This window comes from Rhamphochromis sp. 'chilingali' (assembly GCF_963969265.1).
Source record: "Rhamphochromis sp. 'chilingali' genome assembly, chromosome: 6".
Classification (NCBI taxonomy): Eukaryota; Metazoa; Chordata; class Actinopteri; order Cichliformes; family Cichlidae; genus Rhamphochromis; species Rhamphochromis sp. 'chilingali'.
The window spans coordinates 14,175,479-14,191,349 of NC_137933.1; the positions used below are offsets into that span (position 1 = coordinate 14,175,479).

Here is a 15,871-nt window from a genome sequence, read left to right on the forward strand (position 1 = left end):
ATACTAGCAAGGTGTACCTAATGAAGTGGCCAGTGAATGTATATTTATAGAGATTAGGTCATAATTAAGTGAAGCAGAGAAAGTTGGCTGATGCATTCAGTGGCATTTTTGGTTAAGCTACTTTCCCTGGAATTTCCTTGGCTATAATCCATTACCTCCCAAGAGAAAGACATTGTGCTCTCACATAAATACAAACAGATGCATAAAGTACATGTATACATACACCCCACAGGGTTTTCTTAATGTAGTTTACAGAACTGCGTCCCATTATGGCTCTATCTTATCGCATTAGCAAGAACACAAGCTTTCCACACACGTCATGTGACCAGAAGTCACTAAACTCAGGAGTTCGAGGTTTTCACGGCTGTAGCGTTATCATGACGTTGTCATGGCTCAGCATGAACATACTGAGCTGTGTGTGCTAAACTGGCTGGCGATCTGCTGACCAGTCGTCCCACCACCAGGCACAGCTGACTGCAGTGGAAATGCAGTCTGGTACATGAACGTGTTCTTTGTTCGTTGCAAATATGATTAAGGTTGGAATGTGGAATTGGTGATTGCATGCAGGGCTCCGTGCTCCGGCTGTAGAGTCATTTAACTGTGGAGCAATAAAGTCGAGCTTTCAGTATGACACCATTGAGACGGTGGGGAAAGACTGGCCTGAAATGGTGCTACACGTGAGTTACACAGTCAACAAGTCAGCAGCCAGAGCACAACAGGGAAGTGGGTCAATCAGCTGAGGGGCTCTCTTAGCATCTCACTGACACCCCCAAGTGTGTATGTCTGTGTGTGTTTGAGTTCAATTTGTTAGTCCGGGGAGGATGAAGAAATCTGCTGACATGCCATTAGGGAAGGCCCCACCCAAATATTAAGACCCATAACACGTTCAATGAAACACACACATGCACAAATCTCACAAACATATGCAAATTACACACACATAAAAGCATGTAAGGTGTATGTAATGAACACCATCTGCAAGGGAAAAACTTAGGAAGGGTGGATATGGAGAAGGTGTGCAGATATCTTTGTGTATGTGTTCCTGGAGTTAATCCAGGAAACTCTTTTACCCACTTCCCGTCGTGCTTTCCCTCGTTTCTTTTCTCGATGATGCTGTTATTGTGCATAAACTCGCCGGGCACTGAAGGAGCATTTCTATTGTGTTCTAAAAGTAACCAAACCTCAAAACAAACACTAAAGAGCTAACGAATCAGAGTCAACGCAAAGTCTTGAAGCTAAGATACTTCTTTACTGAAGGAGCTAAAGCAGCTACTCACCACGTTTTTCCAAACTGGGGCAAAAACAAGAGTAACATTTTACAAGTTTTGCTGTGTTTTTGAGATCATCGCTGGCTGGAGTGGGGATGAGGAGTTGGGACATGGGCAGAATTTTTAAGTGTGTGCATGTGTGCGTGAGCGTGTTTGTGTGTGAGCACGTGCGATTACTCCCAGATGTACAGGACATGGGTGGATCCCCCAGCTGTATGCAGTTCACAGAGAGACAGTAAGATGACGGATGAAATGACACCATTTTCACCCTACAGCTGTCTGCCTCTCCCTGTTTACCTCAGCTGACTGTTTAAGTGCAGTGCTTGGATCTACTTTATCTTGTGCTCAGATCTTTTGCCTTAACACTCACTCACTCTCCTCAGCTAAGAGCTGTAATAAGCAGATATCAAGTTAGATTGTGTACTTAGAGCATTGTGAATAAGACATAACAACCTTTTTTTTTTTTTGATGAAAAGAGAAACCTGAGTTCTCTTTATACAGCCTGTTGCACTCACTCAGCCTGGGCTCCATGTGAAAACTTTCCATAGCTCCTCAAACTGCTTTGCCTACATAGAGATTTTCGCTTTGTTATTTTAGATGAGGCACATAGTGTTAGATAGAAAATAAGGCTCACAGTGTCACAGGCTGGGTCTCCGACCCAGCACTCTGAGTTTTCTTTGTATTTTTTGATATGTTATTAGTTTGTGTTATTTCCTATTTGCCTTTAGTTTAGGCAGTTATTGTTCCTGGGTTTTCTATGTTTTGGGGTTTTCTATTTATTTCATCACGTATTAGGTCTGTTAAGTTGTGTTGTCATTTCCTGTTTTATTCTGACAATGTCATGTGTTCTTTGTTCATTGTATTTAGCTTTCCTCTCCTGGTCCTGTCATTAGGTTTATGTCTGTCAGCTGTTTTCCCCCATGTGTCGCCACTTCCCCTGATCACCTCATGTCTGTATTTAAGCCTTTTGTTTTCTTCATGCCATTGTCAGTTCGTCTGTTTATTCTCACCAGAGTTACAGTCATAGTCATAGTCTTAGCCTGTTTATTTTCCACCTCGGTCATAGTTATAGTTTTTGGTCTTAGTACCTTTAGTGTTTTGTTTCTTAGTGTTTTGCCAGCTCAGTGTTTTGTTTCTTAGTGTTTTGCCTGTTTGCTTTGGTCTCTTGGTTCATTTCCTGCCGTCATCGCAATAAAGGTTCACTTTTCTGTTAATCATTACTATTCCTCGTCATCATCTGCTTTTGGGTCCTGTTTCCGCACACATCGGCGCACCCCGCCGTGACACACAGTTAGTTAAAACAGAACATTCTTGATTAGTAGATCCCTTAAGTAACTTAGGCAAATTTTCTGTGTTAAGAAAATAGAGTGAAAGCAGGAAATACTGGAGAAAATTCCCCCTGAATATATCTTTTTTTAAAGCAGTCTTTGGCTTTCTAGTCTAGATTTTCACAAAAACAAAATCATTCCACTCCTGTCAGCACTGGCTCTCTGATCACTTGCAAAATTATAACCATTTCCTTCTGTTGGAGATTTCATAGTTCATGCTTTTCCCCCTCTCACCTCGATTATTGCAGTTCTTTTTGTGTAGTCAAGCCTCATCTCTCCTGCAGTTTGGAGACCATATCACCCCTGTGCTGGGCTCTCGTCACTGGCTACCAGTGAAGTATAAAAATTGGTTTTATGATTTCTTCTTTTGTTTTTAAAGCTGTGGCACCTATTGATACACCGCGATTTAATTGATATCAATAGTGATCCTGTTTATCAATACTGATACTTATGAATACTTGTATTGATAACATGCAACATAGGCAACATAGCTGTGATTTTAATAACATCATATGGCTGGTTTTGCAACTCTTGATACAAACCGAGTTAAGCACAACTTTGCCAACTTTCAAGGTGACTAGAGAAGATGATAACATTTGAAGACATTGAAGCGTCAGCAATTTTTGAAGTGTGATAAACAACTTTATTGCTTGACGAGCACACTTCGGCTAGTGGTCTTCATCGAGGTCATCATGTTCTCACTCTTGATGAGTTAGCAAGCTAATGTCAAGCAGGTATTGAGGTTTCTTGCGTGGCGCAATGTACACATTGCTTGAGAGTTGTGTGTTTGAGTATTTGTGTTTGTAGACATATCCGTCAATTCTGATCAAGCTACAACAGCAGCAGTATACTAGCAACCAAAGTAACGAAAAATAGCTTTTTGCCAACTGGTGCAGAAATACTGATTTTCCCCTCACGACCATTGATTGCCAGATGGTTGCAGACTGGTCTCTAGATCAGTGTGACCAGGGCCTTATTCAACTGATTCTACATTGTTACCATGATTGTCCATTTTATAGCAATTCACAGTTGTTAGCTTTTGGCTCCTGACCATACAATACTTTAACAATGCAAAAGAATCTAACTTGACTAGTTGTGTTTTTTCCTGCTTGGTATTGTTTACCAGTTGTGGACAGGTTGGTCTTGACTAAGCTAAAGCTTTAGAAGTGAAGCCTGATTAATTATTACTGCCTTTGTTACTTATTGAAGTTCAAGCTCTGGCTGCCGGGCTGAAGTCTGCATACCTTTAGCTCTACCATCACTCTGGGTTCTTTGCTAGCTTTGTGTTAGCATGCTGTCTTTGCAGATGCTTGCAAAGAGCTGATGTTGAGTTAGCAGCAGTGGAGTTGTTTTTGTCCTGGACTTTTCTACTTTACCATCACATTCTTGTCCTTCTGTGCAATAAAGAAAATAAAGGTTATGTACACATCTCCACTCCTCAGAAGTTACAGTCTGCTCAACCATTTTCCTCCTCCAACATATTTTAACAATGACTGCAAATGCTGAAATTTTTTAGTTTCACAAATCCGACCCACATTAGAACTGGCGAGCTCTGCTAGAGCAAGCAAGCTGCACAGCTTCGCATTTACAGAATCTCATATTTGCAAGTGTCTTGTTAGGTTGCTGGTGTAACTTGTTTTCCACTGCTATCTATCTGCAGGCTAGCTGCTTTTTTCAATAAAAATGTTATTCCAATCAGATGTGATCGCTTGACTGGCAGCTTCATTATTAGAGGATAACTTGTAAAACATGAATTATGTTAGAAGGGTAGAATATTATAGATGAATTGATTGGTTTTAATACTGACAAGCTTTTCTGCTACCTACTTATTTCGATATTTCGTTATTTCTGCTGTGCCTAGCCAATCAACTGCTGGAAGTGCTTTAATTTACTACTCACATGGGTGAGTTTAGACCCGTTTTTTATCAGAGCACCCCTAAAAAAAATATTAATAGTATTAATAACTTTTCCCCCTAACTTTTCCATTGATGACAGTACAGGATAGGATGAAAACAGGTTTTATGTCCAGTATTGTTGATGTCATGATGTTACAGTGCGCTCACACAGAGGTGTTGCTGCTTCAACAGCGTGGCTTGTCATTAATCGCTTAATAAGACTTTCATTGCTGCGGCAGAAAGAAGACGAAGATGACACAAATCAATGATGCAGATTTAAAACACACTTTAACTGGAATATAGCAAAAGTTCAAACTCTTCTCATAATTGCATTGTTATGCATATAAAGTGCCTATTTTGTTTAAATTGTTCTCTAAATAGTGTTAATATTAGCTAACGTAGAGTAAAACATATTTGGAGTTGCCAGCCGAGGAGCTGATATACTTTATTACTTTTGTTTGCTAAAAAATGTTCATTCCTGTTCTGATCGAATTGGGCTTCAGTGTTTGTTTACAGTACAACTCCAGATCCAGGTGACAGCAAGTTAAAATGATCTTACCTGTCTATGTCCAGCAAAAGCCTGTATTCAGTTTTAATATTGCTATAAACTGATAGTGATCCGTTTATGTCTTTTATTCACTGTAATGTTTAGCTTTTGGGTGATAGTACAAAGAGTGACAGAGGAGTATAGAGAGGGAAAAAAGGGAGAGAGCAAAATGAAAACAGCAAAGAGAGAGAGCAAAAAGAAACAAGAGTAAATGTAGACAAATTCACCCAAAATTATAAAGCTGTAGCTTCTGTTTGCCTAGCTAGTTGAGTGAAGAGGATGGACAGGAAGAACGAGGGAGCAAATCGTGAAGTTAGCTGGGGAAAAAAAAGTTATTTTTCTCAAAGTAGTTTTTCATGTACTTCATGGATGCTTTGCATGTTTTGCAGTAGGACACTTAAAAAACGCCACTGGACATTGTAAACAGAGCGTATTGATATGAATGGTAGCATTTTACAGGACTCATACCACTGTAAACATGGCATGAACAGGATGGTTGCCACTACACTGATGTGACAGACTATAACACTCTTCTGCTATGCTGATTCGGCATAATAAAGGAAGGGTTTGTGTGAACTGGTAAAAGAACTTTGTTACCAATTTGCTTCATGTACAGGTCTGGGGTGATTTTCCAGTGTCTGTACTGAATATTGCTACTTTATGTGACTGATGATTTGGTGGGCTGCTTCTATGTGATTAAAACACTGCATGTTTTGTGTAGGGCTGAACGATATATCGCATTTGCGATAATATCGCGACATGATCAAGTGCAATTTTCTAACCGCAAAGGCTGCGATTATACTCTGGACATGTCCAAATTCATGGGCTGCATCCTCCTGAGGCCGCATTTGTAGACCGATTACGTCACAGCGACGCGCCGAAGGCTGTCCAAATTACTACCATATCCCAGAATTCATAGCGCGGCCCAGCCAAACTCCAGTTTCCAGCAATGGCGGCCGCTACTAAGTTTTAAAATTACTCATACTAATCTTTCAGGGTCACAAAATAAACTTTTAACATATTTTCAGGCGAGAAAGTAGTTGTGTAAACATCAAATATCTGCTCGGTTTATCAAGATATCCCATATTTGCAAAAGTGCTTCGACGTTTTCAGAGGCGTCTGCTACCCACCAGCTCGACAGCTAGCCGGGAGCTCGAGGGTTACTGATGCGGCCGAGAACGGCACAACTCCCGGCACATCATTTTCAGATCACCGCGGAGTTTCGCTGCTCGGGTTAAACGTAATATATAAGTCACTTAGACAACCTAAAAATGTTATTGTTGGGCTTTTTTCAGTGTTTTGTTTGTTCGTGAGTAAATCGGTTTGGCTGAGATTAAAGTTATTAGATTAGATAAAATAAAACTTTATTAATCCCCCGGGTGGGTTCCTCCTTGGTTTTCACACAGCTGACTAAACGTCAAACAGAAAACTTATTAAACAGAAGTATGAGACAGTCGAGAATTTACACCAGTGTCTGGTTATATTTTAGATAGCAAGAAGCAGACGGCCGAGTTTATTAAACTCCACCGAGACAGCGGTGACGCTAATCAGAACTAGACCGTCCAATTTCACGCCTTTAAATTTTAAAGGCGTGTTTGTGTGTGTGTTTATACAATTGCTATTATGTTTGCACTTTATGTGTAATGTTACTGACTGCAGAGATCAGTAAGATGTGTGTATTTTTTATTTATTAGTTTTATTTATTTAATATTATTTTTTAATTGAATGACTGTCTAGTAGTTCACAGATGTCGAAAAACTGAGTGTGGTAAAGCCACTGATTTTTTTTTATGTATATTTCTGCAATCTGCACATTGTACTGACTTTCATTTTAATGTTTACACCAGGGTTCCTTGTCAGCACTTTATGCTCAGATGTTTGTAAGCTAAAAATAAACTATTGTGTATGTTCAAATATACTGTTGTGATTGAAGAAGTTAAATAAAAATGTCAGTCATCAATTCATGCATCACCTCATGTCATCATAACAGAGGTCTGTCTTCCAGGAAAGAACAGTTTAAAATTAATGTAATATAGTATTGGCCATACTATATGATGTATTGCTTGTCTTTGTTTAATAATACAGAAGACAAAGACCTTAAAAAATAATCGCATATCGCATCGCAATCGCAATATTGGGGCAAAAAATCGCAATTAGATTATTTTCCATAATCGTTCAGCCCTAGTTTTGTGTATGTTTCTCATCTTGTCTCCTTTGGCACAAATGGTTCCTTATCTTCTTTAACTAAAGGCTCCACCCTAAAATAGTTTGCATTTGAAGGTAACACTGTAATGTGTATCTAAGTAAATTTAGGTTTGTAAATGTGAAAAGGGTTGATTACATTTGTAAACAGCATGTTGCATTAATAATAATTACTAGGAACTGCTGACATTATGATTGGGAGCTGAGCCCCCCTAAACTTTTGAACCTAGAATCACCCCTGCTGTACAACATATGTAAGTTATTTCTTTTTCATTATATAGTATTTTTTGCAAAAAGGTGAAGTCGTGTTACAATGTGTGCTTGGATTTGTTTTGCTAAGGGTCCCATGAATGTACTACAGCATGAAAAATTAAACCAATGAAGAGGTAGAGCCCTCGTTTGCCTTTCAGATTGCATCTAAGGTGTGGGCTGCCTCTCACATCCTATGAGCAATCAGGGAGCAACATTCAGCACAAATTTAAATTAATTAAACTGGGAATTAACACAAAAGTGGCAAAACATGGGAGTGTCGCACTGGGTTGTGTTTAGCCTGCAGTCTGATTGTTGACTTTTTGGTAACTTTCAGGTTATTATTGTTCAAGAAAGAGACATTATCCTGGAGTGTCTCATGGAGGTTTTCCAAAATAGAAATACTCAAGTAAAGTACAAGTATCTTCAAACTGGGCTTGAGTAAATGCACTGCGCTACTTTCAGCTGCTTGTTGGAGGGAGAAGTAGACAAAGAATCAAAAGCATTTGGTCTCCAATTGAGCCTGAGCAGGAGGGGAGTGAGAAAGAGAGATGACCCAGTTCTGTTTCACACAGTACTGGTGCCAGAGGCAGAGAGACGGTGGAGGCTGGGGTGCACGTGACGGGACTGGGCTGGGCCCCGGTCCACATGGGAAACTCACAATGTCTCGTTTGTTTTAAACGACTGCGCTGCTGGAACTGGTCTCCCTTTTTCCTTACTGTCTGTTGTCTGCTGTGAAATGTGGAAATGATTTTTGTCTTTGGCTCATGTCCAGATTCTTTTGGGAAAGATGTATCCCCCTCCTACCCTTTTCTTCTGTGCCCCTATCTCTGTTCCATCTTCATCTTCCAGGCCTTCACCTGATAAGAGTAAATGATTGTGTAAACTCCTTGGGACTTGTAAGGAGAGAGTGGAAAAAAGAGGGGTTAGATAAAGCAAGCAGTCGGCTCTAGGGAATCTGATTTGAAGGGAAGGAGAGATGAATAGTCTTGATGGAGGGACTTTCTTTACACTCTGTTATTTATTATTAGCCTTTTAGTTTTAATTCTAGGCTGTAGTAGCTAGTGTGGAAATCACCTACTGTGTTCCACAGACACACCCTTGCCAGCCAGCCAGCCTCCGGTGGCTTTAGGGATGATGATCTATACCCTAGATTGTGGATTATTAAGAAAATCGCAAAAGGTAGCAAACTGCTGATGGTAAATGTGACATTTTACAGAATAGCAGTAGCATCGGTAACTAATGAGCCGGTGATCATATAATAGAAGCAACAGACTGAATTTTCTTGTCCTTGCTTGTGTCCGTTGCTCTCCATAGCCGCCCACACAACTTTAAAAGGTTTTCCAGACCTCTTCCCTATCTCTTGTTTCTTTCTTTCTTTCACTCACTCACATACACACACACACTCACACAGACACGCGCACACATACACACACTCACAGAGACACGCGCACACATACACACACTCACGAACAGTGCACCTGAGAGCCAGACCAATTAAAATGCCAGGAAAATACAATGCATGCTTTATGGAGTGCGTTACCGTCTGCTCTGCAGGCCCTTTATCACTTATAATCTAAGTGTGTTGTAGATGTCATGTGAGATTACATTGAGTTTGATCGTTTGTGTATGCCAGACAGCCATTCGCTCACTCACTCAGGATAATGTTCATATTCTGTGATTTTAAGCTCCAGCTTCAACCTTTTTCTTTGGCCTAATCTTACAACCTGTCTTTTTGCTTTGGGTTTAAAAAACATCACCCTTTTACCTCTGCAGACTATCGCACCGGGCCGTGCTTTGCCTCAGTAAATAACCAGATGTGTCAAGGACAGCTCACGGGCATTGTGTGCACAAAGACTCTGTGCTGCGCCACAGTGGGACGGGCGTGGGGTCACCCCTGTGAGATGTGCCCAGCCCAGCCTCACCCCTGTCGAAGAGGGTTCATACCAAACCACCGCACCGGGGCATGCCAAGGTAAAGTCTATTCCTCTGTGTCTCTGCCTCCCAGTCTGTTTTCCTATCTTTCTTTTTCTCTGTTACTCTCCCTCTACCCTCTGCGTTCTTTGAGTAGTGTGCTGCTGCTGCTGCCATCTTTTCCTTTAACTCCTTCTCCCTCCTTGTCTGCTTTCACCCCCCTCCCTCTGTCACCCTCTGAGCTCTGCCCACCATCCCTTTTCCAGAGGATTAGCTCTAATTGGGTTAAATTGGGGTGGGTGGCAGTGCCTCCCACATGTGTATGGAATGCCCGCAGACGCCCGCTGCGGCGGGACTGTCAGAGTCAGTAACACGGGTCAGTGGCGGTGCCACGTGGGAGAGCTCATTTCTGGTAAGACGGCCCTGTGTCTGCCTGCTCCAGACCCAACAACATCAGAACCTCCGCAGGGGAGGCGGACCTGAGCCAGGACCCAGAGGAACATGGAGTACTCTGAGACAGCATCAGGTCACAGCCTCCTGTAGGTTTCCAGCCTGAGACCTTCGTTTTAGTCTGTCACATTCATTAAATGAATTTCATTTAATCATCAGCATCACTGACAAAGTAACAGATTAGAAAGCTGCACAAACCTGATGGTCCGGGTCACCTCACAAATGGCGTCATCATGACCCTCCTTTCAAGCAACATCTTTATGTACATTAGTCTTCATGTGTGTGTGATCATAAATGTATCGAACCTGATGCTTTACAGTCAGCCTTTTTTTTTCTATATTCACTTCATTCCTGTTTTTTTTACCAGTTTGGTTGCAGTTTTTGTTCATTCTGCTGGAGAAATTCCTCTCCCCCTGTTTCTTTTCGTTTGTCATACTGTTGATCTCAGGAAAGTCAGAGAGAGACTGTAAAAACAGACCCATGTACATCCAAGGCTGTTCACATTTGTGCGTTAAACTCAGTCAGCATGTGTATTAACTTCCTGCTCCTCTTCTAAGTTTATTTTACCACAATAATGTCTGTGTTAGAGTATTAATTCTGTGATATGCATGTACAGATGTGGATGAGTGCCAGGCCATCCCTGGCATCTGTCAAGGCGGAAATTGTATCAACACTGTTGGATCGTTTGAATGTAAATGCCCCGCTGGGCACAAGTTCAACGAGATCTCGCAGAAATGTGAAGGTAAGCAACAGTGAAGCCATGAACTGTCTGGTTTTCGGTGTCAGCTTGAATGACAGAGTAGACTTTCGGATATTTTTTAAATCCGTAAAAGTTGAGACAGTTAAAAGCCACATCCGCCAAGATGTGGTTAACTTCACCTCAGTCGTGGTAGTCTGATTATTACTTTGTAAGGAAAGACCACACATAAGCCACATTTTTGCCCTTCCCTTGAAAAAAGCCTAATTAAAGCAAAGCAGCGCTCTGGTTTCTCTCAGTAACCCCATGTAACACTCAATTTTGATGTTTGAAAGAAATGCTGATGAATTTTGAAAAGAATTTTCCCCCTTCTATACAAATGTTAAAGCTAGACTATGTAAGTTGCTGCTCCAGACTAACTAAGTCTGGTATGGACATTAGATTTGGGAGGCTAATATTGTGTTTGTTTTATTGAAATACTCATCATTAACTTACGTCTCTTCTTTACAATACTTCTGTTTTATTGCTTTGAATGTTTCACCTTATTAAAATTCGTTATTAGCATTAATTATTGCTGTCAGTTGTAATCAACATGGTTGATCTGCACCATGAATCCTAATTAGACTCAGTTTCAGGATTACTTGATAAAAACACGTTTTTCTCCCTCTGCTGTGGGACTCACATGGATTTTAATGCTTTTGCTGGAAAATTTTTACTACTCGTCCACAAATATAGGCCTAAATCGATCCTGCGAAATGTATTGTCTGTTAGGCGTGTATGTAATAATTTCAAGGCCTAAGCTCAGAGAAAGGTAAAGGTAATCGGGCACTTCTTTACTTTATGTGTGCTATTTTAATGCCCAGAAATAATTACTGGAAAACTTCTGCACTTTGTAAGAAATATTTCAAATGTGTCGAAGTCACAGCGCTATTCCTGCAGACTTTTGTGCTCCATGGTGTGCGTTTGGTGTTTAATGGTGCTAACAGAAGAGGTACGGAGGTCCCTGGATTTGATATCCTGTGACAATGCCTCATTTCCATTGTTCCTGCCAACGCATGCTCTAGTTTTGGAGAAATTCACGTTTCAAGATAGTTTTCACTTTCCTCTCCTCTCCTCTTTCGCAGATCTGGACGAGTGCTCAAACATTCCAGGTATTTGTGGTGTGGGTGAATGCTCTAATACTGTCGGCAGCTACTTCTGCAAATGTCCCCAGGGCTTTTATACCTCAGTGGATGGATCCAGGTGTATAGGTGAGTCCACCTGTCCGCTTTTCCACTCCAAAGAGCTGCAAGTTTCATTGCGTGTGATTTGCTTGTGTTCATAGTTGCAGTCATTATTAGGCATGACAAAATAGGAGACAAAGCAAAAGATGCTGCTTCATTCTCTTTCCTTTTTCCACTCTATTTTGGTTCTTCTTGGCACTGAAAGCAGAGAAAGGAAGCTCTCCAAAGTTCCAGCTGGTAGAATTTAGGTCAATAGTCACTTGTTGAGTTAAACTCTCTTCAAGCTGTGGCGAGCACGTGATGAGAGAAGTAAAATGAAGTCTTATTTCCAGGTGACTTTCTACACAGCTGGAAAACGCTAAATCTATGTGCGTCTTCGTAAAGAAAACTCCTGTATGCTTCCTAGTTAAGCTCATTTTCGCCCTAAAACCAGAGCAGGAAAAAAATTAGGTCAGAGCAGCCTCTTGCACATACACGTGCATACAGCACACACGCACAAACATATGCAACCATGCAGTCACATTACTCCCCCCCAGGAGAGCGTGTTCCTGAGGAAGGAATGTCTGTGTGTTTCGTTTCCAGAAAACTTTTGCCCAAAACATTTTCGTCTGTTTCTCATGCAGTCACACTTCTCGCCCGACCCCCTTAAGACCTCGTGGTTGCTTGCGAGCAGTTCTGTGCCTGACATCTTGTCGAACTGGAGCAAGCGATCTGTAGTTTAGGCTGTCATTTTCTCCACATGAAATCTGCCCCGGATGGTCTGGGTGTGAAACAAAACATGATATATTTATGTTAATGCGCAACTTGAGTGTGAGTCATGCTGGCACACAGTGCCAAAAACTGCAGGATGAAGGAAGGGTTCATATAAATAGGAAATGAGGACTATTGGAAGTGGCTTCCACCTTCCAAATGATGGAAAATCTGAAGCAAAAACAACAATTTTTTTTCTGATTGTACTCTTGCCAATTTGCTCACCACGCAGACAGCACATGCCATATTCCATGCGGCGCGGTTAGTTTAACCGACTTCCTGCTGTGTCGTTTCCCACAGATGCTCGTGGTGGGTATTGCTACGCCAGCCTGCTGAACGGGCGCTGCGCCAACCAAAATTCACAGCTGTTGACCAAAATGCAGTGTTGCTGTGATAGTGGACGCTGCTGGTCTGATGGGTCCACCCCTGAAATGTGCCCCATTCGTGGAACAGGTGCAGTCATTCACATGGCTTAAGTATTGTGATCTTTGTGGCATTGTTATTTAATTATACTCAAAATCAGTGCTCTTAATAAAAATGTAATAAATCTGTGAGAATCTATGGAGATTTACAATGAAAACAACAAAAACAAACTTTACAAAGAATAAAATGCAAGTTAACAAACAAACTCACTTGTACACACATATTCGCACACACACTAGACAATTCAGAGCTAACCTCTATCTGCTTTTCAAATATGCTTGTTATAGAAGAGCACCAGAAACTGTGCATTCAGATACCCAGTGCACCGATACCTGATCGTGTCCCAGGGAGCCCTGACATACCCAGCATCTACCCGGTTCCATATCCTGGGCCTGACATTCCTCAAATTCCAATCAAGGTCCCTGTCCAACCTGTGCAGCCTGATTATCCTAGACCACCTGTAGAACCTATACCTATACCTAGGCCAGGTATGTCCCAGCTTTCTGCCCGTGATTGCTTCATGTTTGCATGTTCAACCTGCAATTGATCTTGGATTGCCATCAACGTCCAACTTTTGATATACAAACAACCGGTACCGTTGAACTAAAAAATGAATGGCAGTGAGTGTCCTTTCTCAAAGAAACCATCCTTACACAACTGCATAGTAGTATTTAGAGTTATATTAAACATGTCCAAAATCTTTGGCTTTAAAAATTCCGACATACTGTTTTGCACAACTATTATACTACTGCAGTGTTGAGATTTATCTGGCAATGTAAAACTACATATGTGTAATATGCCAGAAACAGGTGTGTTGGCTACACTTCCTGTAAATTAAGATGTTGAACTAAACAAAAATACGATTTTTCGTTATATTACCTCACGTTTTGACGAAAAACGCTCGCGTGATTTTGTTCTATCAGGTCCCGTAATTATCCAAACCCAGAATATCACCAATATGTGCCAGGCCTTTCGTAACCTCTGCCTGAATGGCAGATGTATCCCCACGCCAGGCGTTGGATATCGCTGTGAGTGCAACATGGGCTTCAGGCTGGACAGAAGGGGAGAGTGCATCGGTGAGTTCTGACGAGTTTTCTTAACACAAAACTCAAAGTGCATGCGTTTGGCTGTTAAATTTCATGCTTGCTTTCCAGATGATAACGAATGCGAGAAGAACCCATGCGCGCACGGAGAATGTGTGAACACAGACGGCTCTTACATCTGTCAGTGTCCTGCTGGATTCCAGTCGACCTCAACCAGAACCGAGTGCCGAGGTTACACATTTACATACATGCAACATATGCGCACTTTAAGAGTGTGTATGTTTATTGTGCTATCTGTTTCTTTTTTCCCTGCCAGATCTGGATGAGTGTGTGGCCAATGGTCGTATTTGCAACAATGGCCGCTGTGTGAACACTGAAGGCAGCTTCCACTGTGTCTGCAATGCTGGATTTGAAATTTCTCAAGATGGCAAAAACTGTCAAGGTCTGTTAACTTCTCATGTTGGTCACTTACTACTCTATGGGGTAAAGATTCCTTTAGTATTTATGACAAATGGACCATGGATATGTTAGAGGTGGTGGAAGCATGAACCATAATGGGTGAAATCATGCACAATCACTGAAAATAATTATTACTAGAGTAAACCTCTAGTGTTACTAGAGTAAACTAGGGTAAATCATTTAGTTCCTCTTTGTCCACAGACCTGGATGAGTGTCTGATCAGGAACATGTGCCTCAATGGACTGTGCATCAATGAAGATGGGAGCTTCAGATGCATCTGTAAACCTGGGTTCTATCTCGACACCAGCGGACGCATGTGTGTAGGTACGTTTGTCCAAAAGCCCACAAAGTGAAGCATCAGCAGAATGTATTTTGAGTAAGATATTCTCTTGACTGCATTTTCGCCTAGCTTGGAGGATGACTACCTCTCTGGCATGTTAATAGCTCTGTTATATGACTCTTAACACACAGGGCAAAAAAATCCCCCTAAAAAGCCTTGGAAAAATCCCTTTGCTTCCTTGCACGCCAGTTGGACATAGTTGGATAGTTGGGACCCGCCTGTTTTGAGATTTCAGCAGACAGCCTGCCCTAAACTTGTTGAGTGCAAAGAAGAAAAAACGATTTGGCTTTTTCTTGTTATGTGCTTTAATATGCTGTAATAGCCAACAACTATTGTATATGCCAACATCCGAAGCTATGTCGAACCTTAGATGGCAACTAGAGTTTCATGGTCTCAGACACAGACGTTTGATTTCAGAGACACTGACCTGGTTAAGTCATTACAGAATAAATAAACAGGAGAGTAGAGTGTGGCTGAAATGTGCTGATGTATGCAGTCATTAATGAAATGTGCAGTCTGAAGGGGCCCTGGGGCCTCATTGTCTCTCTCCGCAGTCTGTCTGTCCTCCAAGACACCCAAACAGAACACACACATACACATCATACACATACGTTCATAAACACAGACTTCAGCATGCATGCTTTATCATGGTGTATGCTCGTTATCGTAATTATTGTAACACAGTGAGAAAACAAAGAGAACACAGAACGTTTTCTTAGCTGAAGTCAAAGCTGAAATTTTAGGAGTTGTGGCTGCATTTTTTTAATCAGTTATTTATTTCAATCTGTTTTATCTTCTTACCTCGTAATATTGTGAAGAGAAAGGTATATAGTTTGATATAGATATATACAGAAGTGTTTTTTCTTGTCTCTATTTGTAGACATCGATGAATGTGAGACTCCGGGCATGTGCATGAACGGCCACTGTGTCAACACTGAGGGATCCTTCCGCTGTGAGTGTATGGCCGGGATGGCAGTGGGCCTGGATGGACGGGTCTGTGTTGGTGAGTACATGGAACTAGAGTGAATTGCGTGATCAAGAGTCAAGAATAATCCCACCATTTTTTTCTTCTTTTTTTAAAAAT

General features: G+C 41.4%; 1 protein-coding gene across 2 annotated transcripts in view; it reads left to right on the forward strand.

Moving 5' to 3' along the window:
- Positions 1-15,871, forward strand: part of fbn1 (fibrillin 1) — a 73,277-nt gene that overhangs the window by 11,360 nt on the left and 46,046 nt on the right. For both annotated transcript variants that reach the window (XM_080884234.1, XM_080884235.1), the window contains exons 8-17: positions 9,265-9,462; positions 10,469-10,594; positions 11,674-11,799; positions 12,823-12,975; positions 13,233-13,433; positions 13,869-14,021; positions 14,100-14,219; positions 14,305-14,430; positions 14,649-14,771; positions 15,668-15,790. In XM_080884234.1, the coding sequence (XP_080740360.1) occupies positions 9,265-9,462; positions 10,469-10,594; positions 11,674-11,799; positions 12,823-12,975; positions 13,233-13,433; positions 13,869-14,021; positions 14,100-14,219; positions 14,305-14,430; positions 14,649-14,771; positions 15,668-15,790 (1,449 nt within the window). The remainder of the gene's footprint in view (positions 1-9,264; positions 9,463-10,468; positions 10,595-11,673; positions 11,800-12,822; positions 12,976-13,232; positions 13,434-13,868; positions 14,022-14,099; positions 14,220-14,304; positions 14,431-14,648; positions 14,772-15,667; positions 15,791-15,871) is intronic.